Source organism: Humulus lupulus, chromosome 4 (assembly GCF_963169125.1).
Source record: "Humulus lupulus chromosome 4, drHumLupu1.1, whole genome shotgun sequence".
Classification (NCBI taxonomy): domain Eukaryota; kingdom Viridiplantae; phylum Streptophyta; class Magnoliopsida; order Rosales; family Cannabaceae; genus Humulus; species Humulus lupulus.
The window spans coordinates 217,235,877-217,259,661 of NC_084796.1; the positions used below are offsets into that span (position 1 = coordinate 217,235,877).

The 23,785-nt window shown below is 39.8% G+C and overlaps 1 protein-coding gene across 4 annotated transcripts in view; it reads left to right on the forward strand.

Annotated features, from left to right (window-relative positions):
- Positions 1-5,431: 5,431 nt before the first annotated feature.
- Positions 5,432-23,785, forward strand: part of LOC133831207 (protein SHOOT GRAVITROPISM 6) — a 78,871-nt gene continuing 60,517 nt past the window's right edge. For 2 of the 4 annotated variants that reach the window (XM_062261412.1, XM_062261413.1), the window contains exons 1-11: positions 5,432-5,578; positions 5,678-5,768; positions 5,865-5,919; positions 6,017-6,148; positions 6,980-7,051; positions 7,305-7,395; positions 7,506-7,601; positions 8,008-8,086; positions 8,219-8,282; positions 20,827-20,930; positions 21,136-21,241. In XM_062261412.1, the coding sequence (XP_062117396.1) occupies positions 5,539-5,578; positions 5,678-5,768; positions 5,865-5,919; positions 6,017-6,148; positions 6,980-7,051; positions 7,305-7,395; positions 7,506-7,601; positions 8,008-8,086; positions 8,219-8,282; positions 20,827-20,930; positions 21,136-21,241 (930 nt within the window). In that variant the 5' untranslated portion in view covers positions 5,432-5,538. Of the gene's footprint in view, positions 5,579-5,677; positions 5,769-5,864; positions 5,920-6,012; positions 6,149-6,917; positions 7,052-7,304; positions 7,396-7,505; positions 7,602-8,007; positions 8,087-8,218; positions 8,283-20,826; positions 20,931-21,135; positions 21,242-23,785 lie in introns of those variants that run through there. The other 2 variants (XM_062261414.1, XM_062261415.1) reach the window with 2 other exon arrangements.

Here is a 23,785-nt window from a genome sequence, read left to right on the forward strand (position 1 = left end):
CTCCCAAGGTCACAGGGAGCTCAATGGATCCCATACAGGCAGTTCCTTCTCCTGAAAAGCCGTACAAAGTAGTTGCACACGCCTTCAGGTCGCGAAGGGAGAGTCCCATTTTCTCGAGGGTTGCTTTGTAAAGAATGTTGACTGAGCTCCCATTATCTATGAGAACTCGGCAGACTCTTTTGTTGGCGAGCTTAAGAGTAATAACCAGCGAATCATGATGTGGGAACTGAACATGGGAGGCGTCCTCCTCAGTGAAGGTTATGGGTTGTGTTTCAATCCTCTGGCTTTTAGGGGCCCTAGGTTCGGGTTCATAAGGAGACCCGTCCCCTGTCTTAAGCTCATTAACATATCTCTTTTGGGCATTCCTGCCCCCTTCTGCGAGATGAGGCCCTCCCGAGATGGTTATTACGTCCTCTCCATCTATCGGGGGAGGGGGGGGGGCTGTCCTCTTCCCGAGATCGGGAGTTATTATTTTGTGTCGTCGGAGGCGCGGCTACTCTCTGGCTTGCGGCCGTCTGACCAGTGTTCTGGTTTTTGACATACTGCCGGAAGTAGCCTCTCGAGATCAACCCTTCGATCTCGTCCTTCAGTTGTCGACATTCATCAGTTGTGTGTCCGGTGTCTCTGTGGAACCGGCAATACTTACTGGAATCCCTCTTAGATTTTTGATTTCTCATTGGGTCCGGACGCCTGAAGGGGACCTGGTTTTCATTAGCCAGGTATATGTTTTCTCGAGACTCATTGAGCTCGGTGTGCACTTTATAGATGGAGAAATACCTCTCTCCTTTCTTTTTCTTTCCTCCCTCAGCTTCGGGATTATTTCCTTCGTTCTTTTTCCTCTTGGAGGGATTCTCCGAGGTAGGCTGTGGAGCTGCTGGGTCAGCCGAGGTTGAGGCAGAGTTGATGTTTATTGTTGTAGTTTCGGTCTGCGAGGTCGCTTTGAGCGTAGACCTCGCCTCTTCTGCATTGACAAATCTCTGCGCACGTCTGTTAAACTCGGTTATCGACCTCACCGGTTTCCCTTGCATGTCATCCCAAAGGGAACTTCCGGGTAAAACACCGGCTCGGATAGCCATTAAGTGCCCACTGTCATCCACGTCCCGAGCTCGGGCGACTTCCAGATTAAATCTTGTCAGGTAACTTTTCAGTGTTTCGCCCGGCTGTTGTCGGACGTTAGTTAGGGTGGATGCCTCTGGTCTGACTCCCATCATAGCTCGGAACTGCTTCTTAAAGTCTCTAGACAACTGCTCCCATGAAGTTATTGAGTGTCTTTTATATTTTTCAAACCAACTTTTGGCAGGTCCTACCAATGATGTTGGAAACAACATGCACCTGAGCTCGTAACCCACGTTACTAGCTCTCATAATAGTGTTGAATGTGCTCAGGTGACTACATGGATCGGTCTTTCCTTCAAACGTTGGGACGTGAGGAATCCGAAACCCTTGAGGAAATTGAGTGTCAGAAATATGGGGAGCAAACGGTTCGAGCTCCTCATCTGAGTCCTCATATCGACTCAATCCTCGTTCATTCTTCAAAAGCCTAAAGGCTCTTTCGAGCTGATCGATTCTTTCTTGGACTGGGTCAGTAGGAGGTGCTGTCTGGAATTGACTGTCATTGATCGTGATTCCAAGCTCGCGTCTCCGCGAGGGATCTCTACGCCTATTCAAGCGATCCCTCAGGCCCGGATTTGTTTGATTTTCATTCCCCTGACTCTGATTCAGATGATTGCGTAGGTCGGGACGTTTCTTGCGATTTCCAGTATTCTTACAACCTCGGTCGTGTTTGCTTACGGACCTGGTCTCTCCGGATTCGTCACTGGTGAGACTCATTGCTCGGTTGTTTCGCGATGGATTCTTTCCACGTCGCCTTGTCTCCGCGGTGCGAGACCGAGACGTCTGACTTCTCTCAGATGGAGCGCCTCTCCACTCCTGGAAAGCCTCCCTGTTTCCTTTTCCATCCCCTGCACGCCCTTGATCCTGATCTCGAACAGGTTGAGCGTTTATGCGGGGTGGCGAAGGATATCTTATGGGTGACGGAGGGAACCGTATAGGCGACGGTGGCTGCCACCCTTGTCGCGGCCTAGAGGGTCCAGAATTTGCCCGAGATGGGTTAGTCGCGTTCGGTGCGCTCCCGGGTACCTGAGTCCGAGCCTTTGCGGGGGTTCGGTTATTCTCAGTTCCCGCAGGCACTTCCACAGGCGAGTTAGGTGGGACCCGAGCTCGGGTATTCCTCTGGGGCCTAGGAGGAGCAGATGGCTCTGCTAGCGCCGAGGGTTGAGTTGGTCTTCTTGTGGCAGCATCCTTTCGCGGACGCCCACGGGGCCTCCGGGGAGGAACATGCACGTCCCTTGGAGGAGGGACTTGGTTCTCGCGCGGAGGCGGGGGCTGAGCCACCTACGCCTCTGCGGCTATCCTAGTCAACTCCTTATTCCGTTTGTTGGCCTCTGCCAACAGCTATTTCAACTGCTGGTTTTCCAGTTCTACAATAGGAACGTAACGTTCAGGATTGTAGTACATATCCTCATCCCTTGGTGGAGGCAGTGGTCCCCGGGAATTAGAAGACCCACTCCTCTCCTCAACGTCCGGGTTCTCCATTGGTTGTTTTCCAGGACGTCTTGGGTAATTTCCTTCAGGGGTGTTCTGATTGTTTGTGGCCATGATTTTCTCAGGGATGAATGCTTAAGGCTCTCAATGAAAGCACCAAACTATTGACGCCGCTTTTCGTCAAACAGTGAAAGAAGATCACGTAAACAATAACTGAAAATGGCCAATTGAAATAAAACAATGAAAACACACGATTTTTACGTGGTTCGGCAGTTAAATCTGCCTAGTCCACGAGTCTTTGTTATTAAACTCAAGATTATCTCTAGGAATTCTATAAGAATGAATTCTCCAGAGTTTTCTCTCAAGGTTCAGCATTTCGGTCATTTACAATGGTGCATGCCTTCTCTATTTATAGAGAAGGCTGCAGAATACTATCCCACATATTTTGGGTAGTTACTCTTTTCGTATTAATAAAATTAATGGCTTTAAATGCCTATAATCAGATATAAAAGGAAACGTCTCCTGAAGATCAGGGGACGTATAACTGACCAAATAATATCCCATGATTCTAGGGGATTTACAATAATAAATGAGGGTTACATCTCATATTTATAACACTTGTAGATATTCAAGGTGGTTATCGCGTATCTCTAAGGCTTTAGCCTCCCAGGTTTCCCGTCATCTATCGAGCTAGAAACATCTCCCGTGGCCACATGGCTTTCGAGATCGTACGTGCGACGAGCTCGGGAACCCTGATCCGAAGTCGTTCCTGAAGATGAGTGTGTTCCCGGAGCTATCTTTCGAGATCATGAATACTTCGAGGTCACCATACTCGAGGTCGTCTACATCCTGTACGCTCGACATACAATCCTGGAGCATGATTCCATCCTTATGAGTCCGCTTATTTGCGAATCCAACTTTCGAGGTCATAATTTGCATAGCTCGAAATCTGGGTGTAACATTATGGACTCATGATTATCATTCTTAAATGATAAATTTTTAAAAATATGACTTTTATACTATTAATGTACAAAAAAATGAAAATTATACTTTTCTTAATTTGTGTGAGAAAATTTATTAAATAAAAAATTAAAGTATGAGAAATACAATTAGTAAGTAACTAAAATATGGAAATGCCATATTTTTTTTTTATCATAGTTATGTTTTCTTTGATTTTGAATGTAATTTTATTTTATTTTTTTCAATTTTTTATTTTTCCCTTCATTTTTTAATTATTTTTTTCAATTTTTTTTCTACCAATTTGTTCTTTCATCTTTTTTTTCTTTCCATTTTTCCATTCTTTTTATTCATTTTTTTTCTTTCATTTGTATTGTTTTATTTTTTTGTTCATATTTTTTCAGTTTTCTTTCATTTTTATTTTTATTTTTTTCTTTCTAGTTTTTCTTCATTTTCGTATTTATTATTTTATCCTTCCATTTTTTTTTTCTTTTTTCACACATTTGAGCTTTTTTTCTTTATTTTTTCTTCTTCCATTTTTTCATTTTTTTCTACCAAATTTTTCATTCATATTTTTTTTCTTTCCATTTTCCATTTTTCTTCTTCTTCTTCTTCTTCTTTTCATTTTTATTCATTCATCTATTTTTTTCCCTTTTTTTCTTCATTTTTTGTACTTATTCTTTTCTCATTCCATTTTTTTTTACACATATTTGAACATTACATAATTATTTTACTATTTTTTATTTTTTATATTTTATTATTGTAATTTTTTTTTATAGTTTTTCCCACTATATGTAAAAAATTCAAATCAATTTTTTTATCATTTTCTTTTTATTGTAACCCTTATAGGAACACCAAAATTTGGAAAGAAAACTAATAAAAATATGAAAACGTGAATGGGTAACCAGTTTCCCTGATGTGAACATTCAAATATAGAATAAAATTATATGAAGAAGATGAGAGAGAAGAAAAAGGGGATGGGTCTGATTTTTTTTCCTATCTTCAGATCTGTAATCAGATCTGTAGTAACTGGGTACCTTCCCGTTCTTTGTGTGTATATTTCTGGGGGTAACTGGTTATCTTCACGTTCTGATGTGTATGTATTTTTATGAGTTCTTTATGGTAACTGGTTACCTATGTTACTAAAATCATAGTTACTTATTCTTCAATTTTTAATAAAGTGTTATTCCTCTTTTTTCCTTCAAATTTGATGTTTCTTTTCATATTTAATATAGTAAGCTGTCACCATTCTTATAGTAACTAGTTACCCCTCTAATGGCAGAAAATTACTCATCTTAGGATAATTGGTTACCCCTTCTGGTACATGTTATTTAACTAGTTCTAGGATTTTTTTTTACATAAGTGTCAAAAATCAATTAAGTAATTAGTTACCTTACCTAGGATTTGAAAAAAGAAACGTATAATTTAAAAAGAAAGAAAAAAATGTTTATAATAAATAAAAATAAATTTAAACACAATTCATATTACAAAAAAAGTGCAAAATAACCAAAAAAAATTTAATATGAAATTAGTAATATAAAAAAACCAATCTAAAAAAATAATAATTAAATTACAAACATACCCTTCAAAATTAATACAACTTGATTAAGATTAAGACTATGACATAAACAAACTTTTATATAAAAATATGTGAAAATAAACCCATAAAAGTGAAAATTCTTATAAAAAGTCATAGTTTTTTTTGTTTGAAGAAAAGCCATATTTTTGTACACTAATAAAAATTCCATCTAAAATGTAATTTCCTCTTCTTAAAAAAATGTGTTATTTTTAGTTAGAAAAAGTTAATAAAATTGTGCTATATTTCAATAAAAGTGTTAAAAACTCCCAATATTCTTTAATCCTCCCAAAAATACTCCAGCCCAATTCTAATTAATCCTTGCTGGAAGTGACAGCAGGGATGGGGTGTCCAAGTGTCTCGTACTCGTAGAGTAGAGTCGTCTTCTTCCGTTCGTCTCTTTTCTTTTCTTCATGAAGTTTCGCTTTTTGATTGCTTTTTCTCTGTTTGAAATTTCCATCAATGGCGTCCTCAAGCTCGGGAAGTTCAATTCCTGCACCAGGTAAGCCCTTTCGAAATGTGATTCATCAATTATTGTTTGGTTTATTTTGTAACGCCGTCTGATCTCAGAATTGCGTGTTTCGGTGCACTTTTTTTACAGAGGCCCTTCAAGTTTTAGTGTCCTCTCTCGCAGATGAATCTCCTATGGTCAGAGACGCATCCATGGCGTCTCTCAATGAAATTGCTTCGCTGTACTTTCCTTTCTATCTCTTTTTGTACTCAGTATATGTAGGACGTTTTTATAATTGTAGTTTGGACATATGAATCTAATCAGTGTGCGATTATAGGAACCCTCTTTTAGTTCTCGACTGTTGCTGTTCAGTTTCTCGAGGAGGACGTCGGGTATTTTCAGTTTCTTTTTTTTTTCCTTGGAATTAGAATGGAAATTAGCATAATCTCTCATTTTTCTTGAGCGTGAATTGGTGTGTGAATGTTTCAGCGGTTTGGGAACATGGCTGGGGTTTTTCAAGTAATGGCATTTGGAGTACGGGCTTTGGACAAAAAAGACGTTGATCCTTCTTTCATGACTAAGCTCGCTAAGATTGCCACATCAGAGATGATTTCCTCAAAGGTGCGTGTTGTTTTCCATGTCCAACAATGTGTTTAGACCCATAGGCACTATATTTTTTTTTCTCTACAAATGATTTATTTGATGGTTTGATCAATTCAGATTTTAGCGTGTTAGAAAGAAAAATGGGAAATCTGTTTTTTTTTGGGGATTAGAAATGGGACTTGTGTAGTTGCCAAGTACTTCGGTGGGCCCTAGTATCATTTATGCGCATGCTTCTCACTTAGGCTGCACAACATTTTTTGTTATAGTACAAAGATTGATCATTGGTTATTTTGTATGTTTGGTCTAATCTAAGTACCAGCATGTGGAAGCTTGTGAACGGTGCTTGCTCGGATAAACAGCATTTTTATTTTAATTAAATTAGGATTAATTATTGGTTAGTTTTGTATAGCAATTTCAGCTTGGCGTAGTGAGCTCTGAGCTATATCACTTGCTAGTTTTGAAGTTACAAATAGATTTTTAGTGCTTTGTAAATTCTGTTATATTACTGGATTGCTAATAATTCTCTGATGCTATGATAAGAAGCTTGTTTCTTTTTAATTTTGTAACTTTTGGCTGTAGAGTTGAAGTAGTGGTGAGTTAATCATTTGAAATTTGTATCTTTTGAATTAGTAACATGTTGGCTGTAGGGTTAAAGTTGTGGTTGGATAGTGGATACTTCACTAGTTACCAGTTGGCACTTGGCTGGCCAACCTCATGAAGTAACTGTTTCTGTAGATTTTTATATTAGCTGCAAATAAATTCATGCAAGTTATATGCTTTATTGTAGATTTCATGTCTGTTGGCGAATTTGTGAAATCGTGCTTACGCTTCATTGAAATGCTCTTGTAGGAGCTTAATACTGACTGGCAAAGAGCTGCAGCTTGGTTGCTTGTTTCAATAGGCTCACATTTTCCTGATCTAGTAAGTGTGCTGATGAAACTTGTCTTGTCTACTTTCATAATGGGGTAGTTTTGAGCAGTGCCCGCACATTAAACTATAATGCTTATTGCTGTTTATTTTGCCTATTTGATGACACCTTGGCACATTGTTAGTTGTTGGCTTATCCTTTAATCTGTTATCTTTTAGTCCTCTCTAGCTATCCCTTCTTTATATTCTTCTTCGTCGAATTTCTTTGCCTTCTGTACAATAAACTCTGCTTCTTCTGAATTGGCAGATGATGGAAGAAATATTCCTTCATTTGTCAGGGCCAAGTTCAGCATTACCTGCTATGGTTCAGACCCTAGCCGAATTTGCCTCTGCTGATGGTTAATATTCATTTTCTTTCTTAGTGTTTTTTGATTGGGATGAAGGTTTTGTAATGCTTTTTGTCTTCTTAGACTGAAATGTCTACAATACCTTTCAAACTGTGTTGAAGCATTGCAGTTCACACCACGATTGAAGGGTGTACTATCACGAGTTTTGCCAATTCTGGGAAATGTTCGAGATATCCATAGGCCAATATTTGCTAATGGTGCGGTAAAATTCTCTGTGGACTTATTAGCAAAGTATGCTATTTTTGATGTTAGGTCAATAAAATGATTCCTTTCCATTTATGATCATGTATTTTTTTTAACAAACAGAACTGAGATATTGTAATTTTGTATGAATTGCTGTGTTTTGGCATATAATTGAAATCTGTGTTAACAATTTGTTTTCAATTTAGGGAAACATAGAACCATTCTTTAAATGTTTCAAACCTGTCAGATGTATGGGGGAAACGGGGGAGGGTAAGGGGGAGATGGAGTGATTTTTAATTCTATTTTTACATCACCGTGTTTGACAAAAGTTGGAACAACATGTTATGCATCGCAGTTTGTATTTCTCTTTTATCAGTAGATCTGTTAAATGGTTTTAGTAACTTTTCTTTTCTCTCTCAGCATTTAAGTGTTGGTGTCAAGCTGTTTGGCAATATAGCATGGACTTCCCTTCACACTCACCTCTAGATGGTGATGTCATGTGAGATCAATCATTTGTTGATGTCATCGTAGTTATTATTTTGTATTTTTGTTGTAGTTTCTTTTTTGATGCTCTTGAATATATAATTTCAAACCCGATTATGTTTAAAATGTTATTTATTTTTTACTGCAGGTCATTTTTGAATTCTGCGTTTGAGCTTTTACTGAAAGTTTGGGCATCTTCACGGGATCTAAAGGTTTAAATTTGTTCCTTCCTTCCTTCCTCCCTCACCTTTCTCTTTTTTGTATTCTTTAATTCTTAGCTTTCATGCTCTCATATTATAAACCTCAGGAAATAAATTTGCTGCCTTTCCCCCCTCCCCTTTTAAAAGCTAGCATTCTCCCATATTTTGAATGTGATAGAACAATCCTAGAGTAGAAAATTATCTATCACAGAATAGAACACAAGATACTGAAATCCCTCTCAGAAATTCTTTATTGAAGATGAAACAGTAGATACACCTAGCTTTTGAGAGGCTAGACTCTCCAATTACAACCTTTCGAGAGGGCTGCTCTCTTCTAGAGTACAATCTCCTCTATTTCCAAGCTGCCCTCCAAAATGAATCCCTCCCCTATTTATAGGTACCAGACAAATTTAAACTTAATTGCCAGCTAGGATTAATACAAACCAGACCTTTAGAACATTAAAAGAATAAACTAATTACAACTACTGTTAAATATAAAACAATCCTTATAGTTGTTTTGTGGCCTCCTAGAATATACTAAATTAATTGGAGGCTTATCATTACTCCCCCCAAACACCTTCACCTTGTCCTCAAGGTGAAAAGAAGGAAATTGCTCCAGGATAGCGTTGTATGACTCCCAGGTGGCTTCAAAACCAGGTAGATGCTACCATTTGATGAGGACTTCTGAAGGAGAGAGGGCACTAGCATTAGCAAATCGGAGATTCAGAACTGCTTCAGTTTCTGTTTGTAATTCGAGATCGGCTGTGAGTTGTGGCGGAATGGTGGGCGTGGCTGGTTCATTGCCAATAGCTCGACGAAGCTGAGAGACATGAAAAATTGGGTGAATTCTGGCGTGTTCAGGGAGCTGGAGCTTGTAAGCTACTGATCCGATGCGCTGAATGACAGGAAAAGGTCCGTAATATCGTGTTGAAAGTTTTTCGTTGGAGCGTTTAGCAAGAGAACATTGTCGGTAGGGTTGTAGCTTGAGGTAGACCATGTCTCCCACTGAAAATTCCAGCAATCTTCTCTTGGTGTTAGCTTGGAGCTTCATTTTGTGCTGGGCACGAAGAAGATGCATTCGAAGAGCATCTAAAATGGCATCTCTAGTATCCAGCAAGTCATCTATGGAAGATACCACTGCAGTCCCTTTTTTGTAAGGTATGTAGAGTTACAAAATTTAAAATAGAAATAGACACATTCAGTGTTGGAGAGAGGAGAGAGGAGAGAGAAAAAGAGAGAATTCTAAGAGTTTTTCCATGCACGTTAAGAACGGCCATGGTCTTTCCGGCCATGGTTGGCATCAAAACCCCACTGGTTTTGGGAAGAAAGAGGGCCACTACCCCACTGGTTTTGGCCTAAAAAAACAACCTGGATCCTCTGGTGACCAGGGGCAGCAAAGATACTGGAGCTTTCGTACCATGTATAAGGTGTTTATGCTCACCTTATCAAACGACGGGGGCTCTGTTAGAATATGCGAGAGGACTCGATTATCGGGTTATGAAATAGCTGTAACACTGGACGCAGCTTCATTGCTTATCGAATTGCTGGAAGAACTGCAGAACAAGGAGGAGAAGCATAGGGTGAACTTCAAGAGATCTTTTCGAAACAATTCAAATAGCTGTTTTTTGGAGAGCTTTCAAAATAGCAAGGGGGCGTTTATCAAGATATTGGTCCTGAAGAATAAAAGGATGTCCATGGTGATAATTCCGGAGGAAAGACAAGCTAGGGGGTGGAATGAGGTTGCAAGGTGTCTCAGGGGGGTTCTAAAAAGACAGCCTGCAGAAGAATGAGAAACAGAAATCAAATATGGAGGATAACGAGTCTGTTAGGACTGGTGCTTCGAGGCCTTCTTACCCGAACATAGTGAAACAGACAAAAGAAAAAACGAGAAACCAACCTGGTGGTAGATACAACGATTCAGATCATGGAGGAGGAATGAAGGCAAACGACGGGGGAATGAAGGCTAACGGCGGGAGGAGCAAACACGTAAAACAGAGTCATCATCTAGCAAATAACAGCTTCCACAAAATAATACAGAATCGGGGCACTAATAAGCTAAGGTGTTGGGACTTCTTACCAAAGGGGAATGGGAGCTTCAGACCAAGGAACAAGTTCCCGAGAGAGAGAATGAAACAGAAAAACTTTCACGAATTTTTACAAGCGGAAAACTGCGATAAGGACTGGAACAGGGCTCTAATAATGTTTAGAGATAATAGTAAGGTGGGATGGAGTGTTGTTTTCTATAATCTTTCTCGAGAGACTAAGAGGAAATTGGTGGCTAGCCAAATGTATGATGATCGAATCATAATCTGGTGTAAGAATGAAGAAGAGATGGAGAGTTTGCTGAAGCTTCACAAGAGTGTAATACCAGGTACGGGGGCCACGGAGATCTCTTTTAGTAGATGGTCCATTGAAGAACAAAACAGAGATATTAAAATAGACTGCAGGAGTTCTTGGATTGGTGTTGAAGGACTACCTCTGAATTTATGGAATATAAAGATCATGAGGAAAATTGGTGACATGTGTGGAGGCTTGCTAGATGTGGAGAAGGATACAGCAGAAAAAACTTAAATCATTTGAGACTCAAGATGGAAGGGGATGAAGAGGGTTTTGTACCTAAATATATTCGGCTCCAACATGATGGTTCTGAATTCTCCTTAAAATTATTCAGACTTAATGATTGGGGTTATAGATTTCATGGTTTTCTCAATACAATATGGCAGGAAGAGGGAGTTGTATTAGGAGTTGGATTGAACGGCGACTCTGGGGGGAGGAGGTCGTCGGACAACAGGTTCCAGTACCGTCTGTCGGTGGAGTGGATGTTGTTGATGGCAAGAATTCTGGCGAGGAGAAGATCGAAGGGCTCTGGAGTGCAGAAATCGAAGGTGACGGCGCAGAGGTCGAGGTCGGGTTACGAGAGACTCAGGATTTTGAGCCGCAATCATTAGCCATAAAGGGGAGGCGATTATTCCCAGTAGAATCGGGTGGGGGAATCGAGGCTGATTACAGCAAAGAGCCGCAAGCTTGCACGACTTCAGAGAAATTCAGGGAGGAGAATACGATTAGTCTTCACAGGGTTTTTAATCGTATTTATTGCTCACTCTTATTAAAGGAACCGGAGCCTAGGTTTTATTTAAAATTAAATATTAACCAGAAAGAGTTGGGCCAAAGGGGGTCTGGGCTTGGCGGGCCTTTATCTATTTTTCTGGAACCTAGGCAGGAGAGTTGGAGAATAGAGAAATGGGCCCTTAGGGGAATGAATTCATTTAAACTGAATAAAGAGCCAAGGAGGGAGATAAGGGGGAGCCAACGTGGCAGCTGGGAAAGGAAACTTCATGTCGCTGATGTGTCAAATGCAGAATGGTCCAATATTACCCAATTAAGAAGGGTTCAAAAAGAAAGGGAGCAGATGGATTTTGTGAGGGGCTTTTTTATTAACAACCTCAGGAAAGTTAGTCCGACGGCTAGGATAGCTTTTTCTAAGGCTGCAATAATTTTTTGGTCTGATTTTGTCAAGACAGCAAAGCAACAAAAGAATTCAGTCTTGTTAAAAGACGGAACAATTCTAGAAAATGAGGAGGAAAAGGTAGAAGGGCAGCTGATTGTTTATAGAAGGAAAAAGAAAGATAGTTCTAAGGGGGTTATGATGAATCCAGAAATAATGAAAAATAATATGGAAAGCAATATAGAAGAACTGGAAAGAATTGAAGATTTTCAAGAGGAAGGCATGAATGATGATAGCTCGGAGGGGTGTAGTTCAGAGGAGGAAGATGACAACTCTATAATTCCTACAGAGAGAGTAGAAGAGATTTTACCAGATATGAGAAAGCTATGGAATAGTGGAGATATGGAAGAGTTGGGGGATGATATATCCTTACAACACAGATCCTATAACGGATATATGAGTGGGGCATCAAGGAAAGAAAGTACGGAGAAAGGGGGAATGGAGCCAAGTCAGAGTCACGAGAATGATTGGAGTAAGGTATCTGAATCGTTGAGTGAATTGGGGATGACGGTGGTAATTCAGAAAACAAGGAGTAGGGAACTGAAAAACTTGGCACGTAACATAAATTATGATAACAAATCTAAGAAGAAAGGGGGGAAGGGGACTACAGATAAATGAAGATCTTGACATGGAATGTGAGGGGATGTGGGGCAGCTGAGAAACGAAAGAGTATTAAGGCTACAATATGCAAGATTAACCCGGATCTTATTGTGTTATAAGAAGTTAAAAGGGAGATGGTGGACAGAAAATTTGTTGGAAGCATTTGGAGGTCTAGATTTAAAGTATGGTTTCTACTACCAGCCATGGGGAGATCAGGAGGTACTTTAATTGTTTGGGATTCGAGAAACATTAAAGTGTTGGACTCTTTAGTAGGAGAGTTTTCTATATCGGTACTTATTGAAGCTGAGGGTAAAGAACCTTGGTGGTTTTTAGGAGTCTATGGACCCAGTAGATATGGTGAGAGATCTGATTTTTGGGATGAGATAGCAGGATTAAGTGCTATATGTGGGGATAAATGGTGTTTGGGGGGTGATTTTAATGTAGTTAGAAGGCTGGAAGAGAAGTTAAACAGTAGAACCGTGACTAAAAGCATGAAGCTTTTTGATGATCTAATAAGACAGTTGAGACTTGTTGATCCTTAGATGAATAATGGTCAATTTACATGGTTAGATTTTAAACAGCACCCAATTTGCTGTAGATTGGATAGATTCCTGTTTTCTAGCAGATGGAATGAGATATTCCCATTTATTAGGCAAGAGGTACATGTTAGAATTGTTTCAGACCATAACCCGGTTGTTTTGGACTCCAACCCACCAAAGTGGGGGCCAAGCCCCTTCCGCTTCGACAATATGTGGCTAGAACACAGTTCTTTTAAGAAGGAATTTGCAATATGGTGGAAGAATGCTAGAGCAAAGGGTTGGCCAGGATATACCTTTATGGAAAGACTAAAAATAATTAAAGGGAAGGTGAAGGAGTGGAGCAATAAGGAATTTGGAAGCAAAAAGATTCTAAAACAAACATTAGAAAGGAGAATCTCTGAGCTGGATAGATTGGAAGGAAGTGACTGCTGGAGCTTACAATTAATGGAAGAAAGGAGATCACTTAAGAAGGAATGGCAACAATTGCTTTTCGAAGAAGAGAGAGGAATTTGGCTGAAATCTAAATGCAAGTGGGCTAAAGATGGGGATGCAAATTCCAAGTTTTTCCATCGTTTGCTAAATGCCAGAAAGGCCAAAAACTTCATCTCCAGAATTGAAAGGGAGGATGGGGCAATATTGGAAAAAGAGAACGAGATAGTAGATGAAATCACTTCTTTTTACACTAATCTGTATAGTTCAGAACATCGAGAAGTGACTGGAATCGAGGGAATAGAGTGGAAGGCAGTCCCGGACTTCCTAGTTTCACATCTGGAAAGACCGTTTGAAGAAGAGGAAGTGAAAAAGGCAGTGTTTGAATGTGATGGGGACAAAGCTCCAGGTCCAGATGGCTTCTCAATGGCAATGTACTAGAGGAATTGGGATATCTTAAAAGGTGATGTGATGAGGGTGTTTAAAAGGTTTTCAGAAGATGGTATTATCCATGGGAATATGAATGAGACGTACATTTGCCTTATCCCCAAAAAACTGAATAGCTGTAAGGTGAAGGATTATAGGCCGATAAGCTTAATTACAAGCTTGTACAAGATAATTTCCAAAGTACTGGCTATTAGGCTACGAGGGGTATTGGATGACACTATTTCTGAAACTCAGTCTGCTTTCGTGGACAATAGACAGATTTTAGATTCGGTATTGGTGGCAAACGAGGCGGTGGAGGAATATAGAAGCAAAGGAATAAGTGGTATAGTTTTCAAAATAGATTTTGAGAAAGCTTATGACTATGTTGATTGGGAATTTTTAGACATGGTACTAGCAAAGAAAGGATTTGGCCATAAATGGAGGAAGTGGATAAAAGGTTGTGTATCCTCAGCATCTTACTCTATATTTATAAATGGAAGACCGAGAGGGAAGTTCTATGGGGCAAGGGGTCTAAGGCAAGGGGATCCGTTATCACCTTTTCTATTTAATTTGGTAGTGGACGTACTTGGAAGGATGGTAGACAAAGCTATTGAGTCCTCTCTTTATAATGGATTTCTTGTGGGGAGGGAGAAGGTATCGGTAAGTCATTTACAATTTGCGGATGATACGATATTCTTCATTAAAGATGAAGGTTCAGTTCAAAAGTTATTTGATATTCTAAAGACTTTTTGCTCTGCATCTGGGATGAAAGTCAACATGAGTAAAAGTCAAATTTTGGGTTTGAACATGGAGGAGGTGGTTGATTCTTTGGCGAGTTCGGTAGGGTGTGAGGTGGGTCAGTGGCCCTTGAAGTACTTAGGGCTGCCTTTGGGGGGGCAATCCTAAGAAACAAGCGTTCTGGGATCCAGTTCTAGCAAAATTTGCGAAAAGATTAGATGGGTGGTAGGGAGCGTATTTGTCTCGAGGGGGTAGATTAACTATTATTCAATCTGTTTTATCATCCCTACCAACATACTTCCTGTCATTGTTTAGAGCACCCAAAACTGTTATCAACGTCCTTGAAAAGATGATGAGGGATTTCCTTTGGGAAGGGGGTGATCTGGGTGGGTGTGAGCATCTGGTGGCTTGGGAAAATGTGTGTAAACCTCTTTTTCTAGGAGGGTTAGGTATTGGGCAGTTGGAAGCAAGAAACAAGGCTTTTTTGATGAAGTGGCTGTGGCGATACCCGTTGGAAGACAAGACCCTTTGGCATAAGGTGATCAAAAGTAGATATGGGAGAGCTAATAATTTTTGGAATACGAAAAGAGGGGATTCTTTGTCGTTTAGAGGTCCGTGGAAGAGTATTGCAGCATTGTATGATGTATTTCTGTCCAGGGTCTGGTTCAAGGTTGGTAATGGGAATAGAATCAGATTTTGGGAGGATGTTTGGGTGGGAGATGAATCCTTTATGAGACTATTTCCTGATCTTCTGCAGATTTCTAATGGGAGATAAAAAAGTATAAAAGAAATGGCGGGTGGGGGAGAAGGCTCGTCAATCTCTAACTCTGGATGGGACTTTCAGTTCAGAAGACACTTGAGAGATAGGGAAGTCCCTCATTTAGTAGGTCTGCTTCAGCTTCTTGAACAGATTTCAATTCTTGATGTGGTGGACGATTCTAGAATTTGGTCTCCAGGATCTAATGGTATTTTTTCTTGTAAAAGTGCCTTTCAAAGTTTAGCTTCAGACCAGTATATTACACAAGGAAATTGGGCTAAGACGCTGTGGAAATGTTGTGCTCCATCTAGAATCAAAGTGTTTGGTTGGCTGTTAGCTTTGCAAAAGGTAAATGTTCAAGTGGTAATGCAAAAGAGAAGGCCATACCAGGTGTTGTCTCCGGGCTAGTGTGTTTGCTGCAAGAATGCTGATGAATCTCTTTCACATCTATTTCTTGAGTGCCCATTTAGCCAATGTCTATGGAATAGATTATTGAGAGAATTTGGTTTAAGTTGGTGCATGCCAAAGAATTGTGTTGAGCTCTTGTCTTGTAAGATAGCTGGGGGGAAGAGGTCTGCTAGATTATGGACAGCTACAGTAATGGCTATCTTTTGGGCAGTATGGCTAGAAAGGAATGGCAGAATTTTTGACAATATAGAAAAGAAGAGTGAAGAAGTGCGGGATAAAGTTAAATTTTAGGTTGCAACATGGGTCTATAGGACAAAATTCTTTGAAAATCTTTCATTTCAAGATCTTCACAGAGACTGGGGCTGTATTTTGTCCTAGGAAATTTCCCAAGACTAGAATCTGATCTGATCTATGACTTGTATTTATTTTCTATGTAAAGGCTTTAATTCTGTAATGGTACTACGGTTTTCCTCCGCCTTAAGTGAGGGTCTTTAATGAAATTTGGGGGTCAATCACTGATTGACCTTGTCTCTTTTAAAAAAAAAAACATATAGAGCCTTGAATGGGGGTATTTTTTAGTGAGGAATGGTAGGATGTGTTATAGGAGTATTCAGCCCATGCCACCCATTTCGACCATTGCCTTGGCTGCTGGTATGTAAAGCACCTTAGATATGTTTCTAAACAGCAACTTAGCACCTTGGACTGCCCATTAGTTTGCGGGTGATAGGCAGTGCTTTTCTTCAAAGTAGTGCCTTGTAATTTGAACAGATGGCTCCAAAAAAGGCTTCGAAAAATTCTGTCTCTATCGGAAATGATGGACTGAGGAACACCGTGCAATCTAACTATTTCTTTCATGAAGGAATCAGCCACTGAAGGAGCAGAAAATGGATGCTTAAGTTTAATAAAGTGTGCATACTTAGATAGACGGCCAACCACCACCAATATAGTGTCCCACCCTTCTGACTTGGGTAACCCTTCTATGAAATCCATAGTGACCTCATCCCAAACTTGTGCCGGCAGTGCTAAGGGCTGCAACAAACCAGCTGGTGATGTAGTGAGAAGTTTGTTTTGCTGGAAAATGGAGCAGCTTTGAATGAATCGGTGGACATCCTCATGGAGGCCTTCCCAAAAGAGTTCGACAACCACTCGTTTGTAAGTTTAAGTTCCCCTGAATGGCCACTAAATGGGGTATTGTGGAATTCTGCCAATATTCGAGGAATTAATGTAGACTTCTTTGGGATAACCAAGCAATTTTTGTAGTGGAGAAGGTCGTTGTGCACTTGAAACCCATGATGAACCTTACTGCCTGTTTTGACATCATCCAACAATTGTTTCAGCACTAAATTTGCTGCTATTTCAGTTGCTAATTCGGGCAACAGGGTCCACTCCAAAGTGACCATATTATCGAGTGAAGCGATGTCCACCTGCCTAGATAAAGCATCAGCTACTTTGTTATGGGCATCTGGTCTATACTTAATCTCAAAATCCATCCCTATTAACTTGGAAACCCATTTTTGATATGCTGAACCTATGACTTGCTGCCTTAACAGAAGCCTTTAACTTTGTTGGTCTGTCCTCGCTATAAACTTGCGACCGAGCAAGTATGGATGCCATTTAGCCACTGCATAAAATATGGCCATCAATTTTTTTTTCATAGACCGGCTTCCTACGAGCTTGGGTGCCCAGAAATTGACTGATAAAAGCATGTGGTCTCTGATTTTGTAACAGTACAGCCCCTAATCCGTGTCCAGAAGCATCGGTTTCTATAACAAAGGGCTGAGAAAAATCAGGTAATGCCAATACTGGGACTTGAGTCATAGCTGTTTGGAGTTGGTGGAATGCTTGTTCAGTGATTGTTCCCCACGAGAACTGATCTTTTTTCAGCTGGTCAGTTAAGGGTTGAGCAATACGGCCACAGTTAGCAACAAATTTTCGGTAATATCTAGTCAGACCCAAAAATTCGCGGAGAGCTTTGATAGTTTTAGGTATTGGCCATTCTAGCATTGCCTTGATTTTGTCAGGATCAGCTGCAACTCCTTGCTGAGAAATAATATGACCGAGATACTCAACCTTGGGCTGGCCAAAAGTGCATTTCTTTTGATTAGCAAGAGTTGGTGCGTGCGCAAAAGAGCCAAGACCCGCTTCAAATGTTGTTGGTGTAGCTCTGTAGTCTTGCTGTATACTAGTATGTCATCGAAGAAAACCAGTACAAACTTGCGCAAATAAGGCCGGAAAACGTCATTCATAAGTGAATGAAAGGTGGTGGGAGCATTAGTCAAACCAAATGGCATGACTAGGAATTCGTAGTGGCCATCATGTGTTCGAAATGCTGTTTTATGTACATCTTCCTGCCGCACTCGTATTTGATGATAACCTGATTTTAAGTTCAATTTACAAAAAATGAGAGCACCATTTAGTTCATCAAGGAGCTCATCTATCACCGGAATTGGATACATATCTGGTATTGTAACCCAATTTAAGGCGCGGTAGTCGACGCAAAATCTCCACGATCCGTCTTTCTTTTTGACAAGAAGGACTGGACTTGAATAGGGACTAGAACTGGGCTGAATTACTCCTACTGGAAGCATCTCTTTAATCAGCTTTTCAATCTCAGCCTTTTGAGAGTAGGCATAATGGTATGGCCGCACGCTTACAGGGGCAGTTCCGGGTTGTAGGGTGATGGCATGTTCATGGGAACATTTCGGGGAAAGACCTTCAGGCATGGCAAACACATCAGAAAATTGAGTAAGAATTTTATCTAAAAAATCTTGTACCTGTCGTGCTGAATTGTTGGCTTGGCGTCAGGGCTGATGTAGTTGAACTCCAGGAGGATGCCTTGCTTCTCCATTTGAAGAGTTTTGGCCATTGTTTTGAGAGACACCATTGATCTGTCCAGCGAGGGATCCCCTTGAATTAAGACTTTCTGTTTTCCTAGCTGGAACTCCATTGTTTGTAGCTTCAAATCAATGTTGGTCATGCGAGGAGTAGCCAACCATTGTAACCCAAGAATGATATCAGCAACTGCCCAAAGGTAAGGGTAAGAAATCATCCCATACCTCCACACCTTGAAAATGTACATTCAGATTTTTGCAAATTCCTTCACACTTCAAAGAATCTCCATTTGCCAAAGTAAACCCCATACGATTTGGTGTCAGCTATCAAAATCTGTAATTGGGTGACCAGAGTTCTTGAAATAAAATTATGGGTGGCTCCCGAATCGATGAGAATTACCTCGTTCTTGGGCCCTATTGTACCCATAATTTTTATGGTGGAGTTTGTGGATAGTCCAGCCACGAATTGGAAAGATACTGCCACATTTTCCTGTACTTTAGTAGCATCTAATGCCATGTTTTCCTTGCTGTCCTCCTCGGATTCAAGGTCTGAGATGTTGTCATCAATCTCCGCAAGTCCCATGATCACTTGAAGCTCTCTTTTCTTGCAGCGATGGCCCGGAGACCACTTATCGTCACAGCGAAAACATAATCCTCTTTGTCGCTTAAGATGGATTTCAGCATTCGTAAGTTTGCGGACTGTTCTTGCAGCTGTGTCATGGAAACTTGGTCTGGTTGGATGAGCGTAGCGTTGTCTTGTAACTCTGTTCTTGTCCTCGATGTCTTGCACGATCTCCATGGCTTGGGTCGTAGGATTCGCAACTCAGCCCTTAAGGAAGGAATTAAGCTGTTCATGAATGTACTAAGTTGTACGGCTGGTTCCATAGTCCTCAATGGGACCAGCAACCGAATAAATTGTTTCTTGTAGTTCGAAACAGACCCATCTTGTTTAGCCGTTAGGAACTGATCATACAAAGAGCCCTCTTGAGTATCTTGGAAATGTCGTAGCATTAAACGCTTCATCTCATCCCAGCTATGGATGGCTCACTTGTTGCTCTCATATTGATACCAAAGGAGAGCATCTCCAGAAAAGGATATGAACGCAGCCTCAATCTTTTCTTCCTCTTCATAATTATGGCAAAGGAAAAAACGTTCTGCTTGTAGAATCCATCCATTCGGGTTCTCTCCATCAAAAGTTGGCATTTTGAGTTTCCTGAGACAATTCTCATGTCGAACACGAGTCTCATGCTGTCCTCTGTCACAAGATCCTCGTTCAGGGTGCCAATTCCCTTGAAATTCTGCCTTAGGAGATGTTCCCATCGATCGACGCCGGAATTCTGGTCTTTCCCCACTCTACCGAGGCTCCCATGGCATCTCCAATCCTTGGTTCTGAACTTGTTCATGGCTGCCAGAAGCGCCAGGGATCACTCCTCCTGATTCTTGGACATTTCTTGATCGTTCTTGCACGTGCAAAAGGGTCTTGAGTTGTTGCTGAAGGTTCTCTTGCAACTGCTGCTGAATCTTGCTTGCCAACTCTTGCATAGAAGTCTGTATGGACCCCTTGATTTCTGAGATCTCAGTCTTCAGTGCTTCGACATCTTCCTCTATTCCAGTCGAGTCACCCTTGTCCGCAGGTTTCTTAGGCGCCATGTCCGCAGCTCACTGCACCAAATTGATAGAACAATCCTAGATTATTGAAGATGAAACCGTAGATACACCTAGCTTTCAAGAGGCCAGACTCTCCAATTACAACCTTTCGAGAGGGCTGCTCTCTCCTAGAGTACAATCTCCTCTATTTCCAAGCTGCCCTCCAAAATGAATCCCTCCCCTATTTATAGGTACTGGACAAATTTAAACTTACTTGCCAGCTAGGATTAATACAAATCAGACCTTTAAAACGTTAAAAGAATAAACTAATTACAACTACTGTTAAATATAAAACAATCCTTATTTATAGTTGTTTCGTGGCCTCCTAGAATATCATAAATTAATTGGAGGCTTATCAGAATGTGTCTAAAAGTGTGAGTTTTTCTTTTTCCTGATTATCTTATGTGATGGCCATGTTTTCTATGAAATTCACCTGAAGTTTAAGATGAAAACAGCATGATTTATTGTATTATGGTGAATGACTTAAAATTTTGTGATTGTGAGTTTACAATCTACAAATAATGTCTGGAAAGTGATAATTATAAAAATACCTTGTTTCTGTATTAGCATAATGTCCTGTCTGAATATTATGTTTGTACTTCATGTTTCAAATTCTTTACTGATTTTTTGTGTGTCCAATTATTTTGGTATATAGTGATTTTTTTTTTTTTTAAAGATTCGACTATCATCTGTTGAAGCTCTGGGTCAGATGGTAGGTTTGATCACCAGAACACAATTGAAGACAGCTTTACCCAGACTTGTGCCCACAATATTGGAATTGTAAGTGATTTTAATTATAATGCCTCAAAAACTGTATGCATTTGTCATGCTGTACTGTTCACGTGTCTTGCTGCTCAATTTTTGATAATTGTTTGGATTGGAACTGCTTGTGTAGGTGGTCTTACCCTTTAACTAACATCGATACATCATTAAATTCATGCATGGAGAACGAATGTTTACAGTGCAGTTTTCTGTTTGTTCTCAGGTACAAAAAAGACCAAGATGTTGCTTTACTTGCCACGTGTAGTCTTCACAACCTCTTAACTGCCACTTTGTTGTCCGAAAGTGGTCCTCCTTTGCTTGATTTTGAGGTGATTGCATTTTGTATTCTGCTTGTTTTCATAACCAAGGTCTACCGTTTTTCTGTATTTAAAATCTCAATTATTTTGGTGGAAACAAATATCATTGTTAATGACAAAAACAACATAAAGAGTGATGTGGCATTTTCATAGTAAACTAAGGAGAGACCCACACCTGTTCTTCTTTTTATGAGAAAGTTCAATGCATTAAGCAAACTAGAAGCAAGCAGCTCGAAGATTGTTTTTTATTTTCTAATTTAATTTATTATTATTTATTATTTTTCTGGGGATGAGTTACTAGTATAGAATGAAGCTCCACTTTCTTTGATAAGTTGCTAGAATGGAGCTTTGTTATTGATGAAATATAGAGATGATTGATTGTGATGAAAACTTGATAATTTTATTTATTGAGATCACCGATTTATATAGGCTATACAAGAATAAAAAACATAAAGGCAGAATATACACAATTAACCAAAATATTCTAAGGAAAGAAAATAATACACAAATCTTCCAGCTATATCACACGGCAAGCCTTTGATTTCTTAGCTGTCAATACTCCCCCTCAAGCTTGACTGTAAGTATTGATAAGTCCAAGTTTGTTTATAAGGCAATCACATACTTTGTCAGATAATCCCTTGGTAAGAATATCTGCAAGTTATTGATTAGTGTACACATACTCAATTTAGATAATTCATCCATCAATTTTTTCTTAATAAAGTGACAGTCTACTTCCACGTGCTTCGTTCTGTTAGGATGGATTGGGTTGTGAGCAATACTAATAGTGGACTGGTTGTCACAGTACAGATGAACTGGAGCTTCATATTTAATCTTTAATTCTTCGAGTAGTCTTTTTATCCATATTGCCTCGCACACTCCATGAGCAATGGCTCTGTATTCATCTTCTGCACTACTTCTAGCAACAACTGTCTGTTTCTTACTTCGCCATGTTACCAAGTTGCCCCATGGTAAAGTACAATATTCTGATGTAGATTTTCTGTCATCAATTGGTCCGGCCCAGTTTGCATAAGTGAATACTTTGACTTTTCTCTCAAGAGTTTTCTCGAAAAATAACCCCTTGCCCAGAGTTTGCTTTAACTACATCAAAACTCGATACACAACATTTAGGTGACCTTGTTGTGGATTATGCATATATTGATTTATTAGACTCGTGACAAAAGCAATGTTTGGTCTAGTATGTGAGAGATAAATGAGCTTTCCAACTAATTGTTGATATCTTCCTTTGTCGACTAGTTCTCCTTTAAGGAGTCGGTCTTTGTTTCGTAGTTCGATTGGGGTTTTCTAGCCTTACAGTCTAGCATTCCAGTTTCTTTTAGGAGATCAAGTGTATACTTTCTTTGTAATACAGAAATACCTCGTTTGCTCTTAGCAATTTCCATACCCAGAATGTATCTCAGTGCTCCAAGGTCTTTGACTTCAAATTCTTTTGCCAATAATTCATTGATCCAATTCATCTCTTTGGTATTTTTGCCAGTGACTAATATATAATCAACATATACAATCAGGACAATCATCTCTTCTTTTCCCGAGTGTTTAGTAAATAGAGTGGTCCTGTGTGTAGCCAAGACCCTTGACTATCCTTGAAAAATGATTGAACTAGGCCCGAGGAGATTGTTTCAGGCCATAGAGAGATTTGTTGAGTTTGTAGACAATCTTAGGAGTTTTTTCTTCGAATGAAGGGGGTTGAACTATGTAGACCTCCTCTTCTAGTCCACCATTTAAGAAAGCATTTTTTTACATCTAGTTGATGTAACTCCCAATCTAGGTTAATAACTAATGAAAGTAAGACTTTGACAGTATTGAGTTTAGCAACAGGAGCGAAGGTTTCGGTGTAGTCAATTCCATAGGTTTGAGTAAACCTTTTTGCAACTAACCGTGCTTTGTATCTTTCGATAGATCCGTTCGCATTATACTTAACTGTAAATATCCATTTGTATCCTACCACTCTTTTATCAAGTGGTAATTCCACTTATTCTCAAGTTTCAGTTTTTTTAAGAGCTCTCATCTCTTCATGGACAACTGTTCTCCATTCAGGAATCTCGAGTGTTTCGTCAATATTCCTAGGAATAACAATGTCTGACAAGCTAGATGTAAAAACTTTAAATGAAGATGACAAATTTGAATAGGAAATAAACTTGAAGATAGGATATTTAGTGCACGACCTAGTTCCTTTTCTCAAAGCTATAGGAATGTCTAGATTAGAATTAGTGTTTGAGAGAGGATCACCTGACACATCTGGAAAAGGAGGATCTACCACCGGATTGGTCTCTTGACTGTGCTGAGGGTTCATGATTTGGTTATTTCTTTGTTGCCTAGATTAAACACGCAACTCTTGTTGTTGATTTTATGGATGTATATCTATTTCAACTGACTCAGAAGATGGAGCAAGATCTTGAGACTTTGAATCTGCTAAGGTTTGAGTCGAGTCAAAGTTTGGGTACTGTATAGAGGAATCGAGCGAAATTTCTAACCCCCATGACCATTGAGCTTTATTGTGATGAGCGTTGTTCTCCCCTTGAAGCGAAGTGGGAGAGA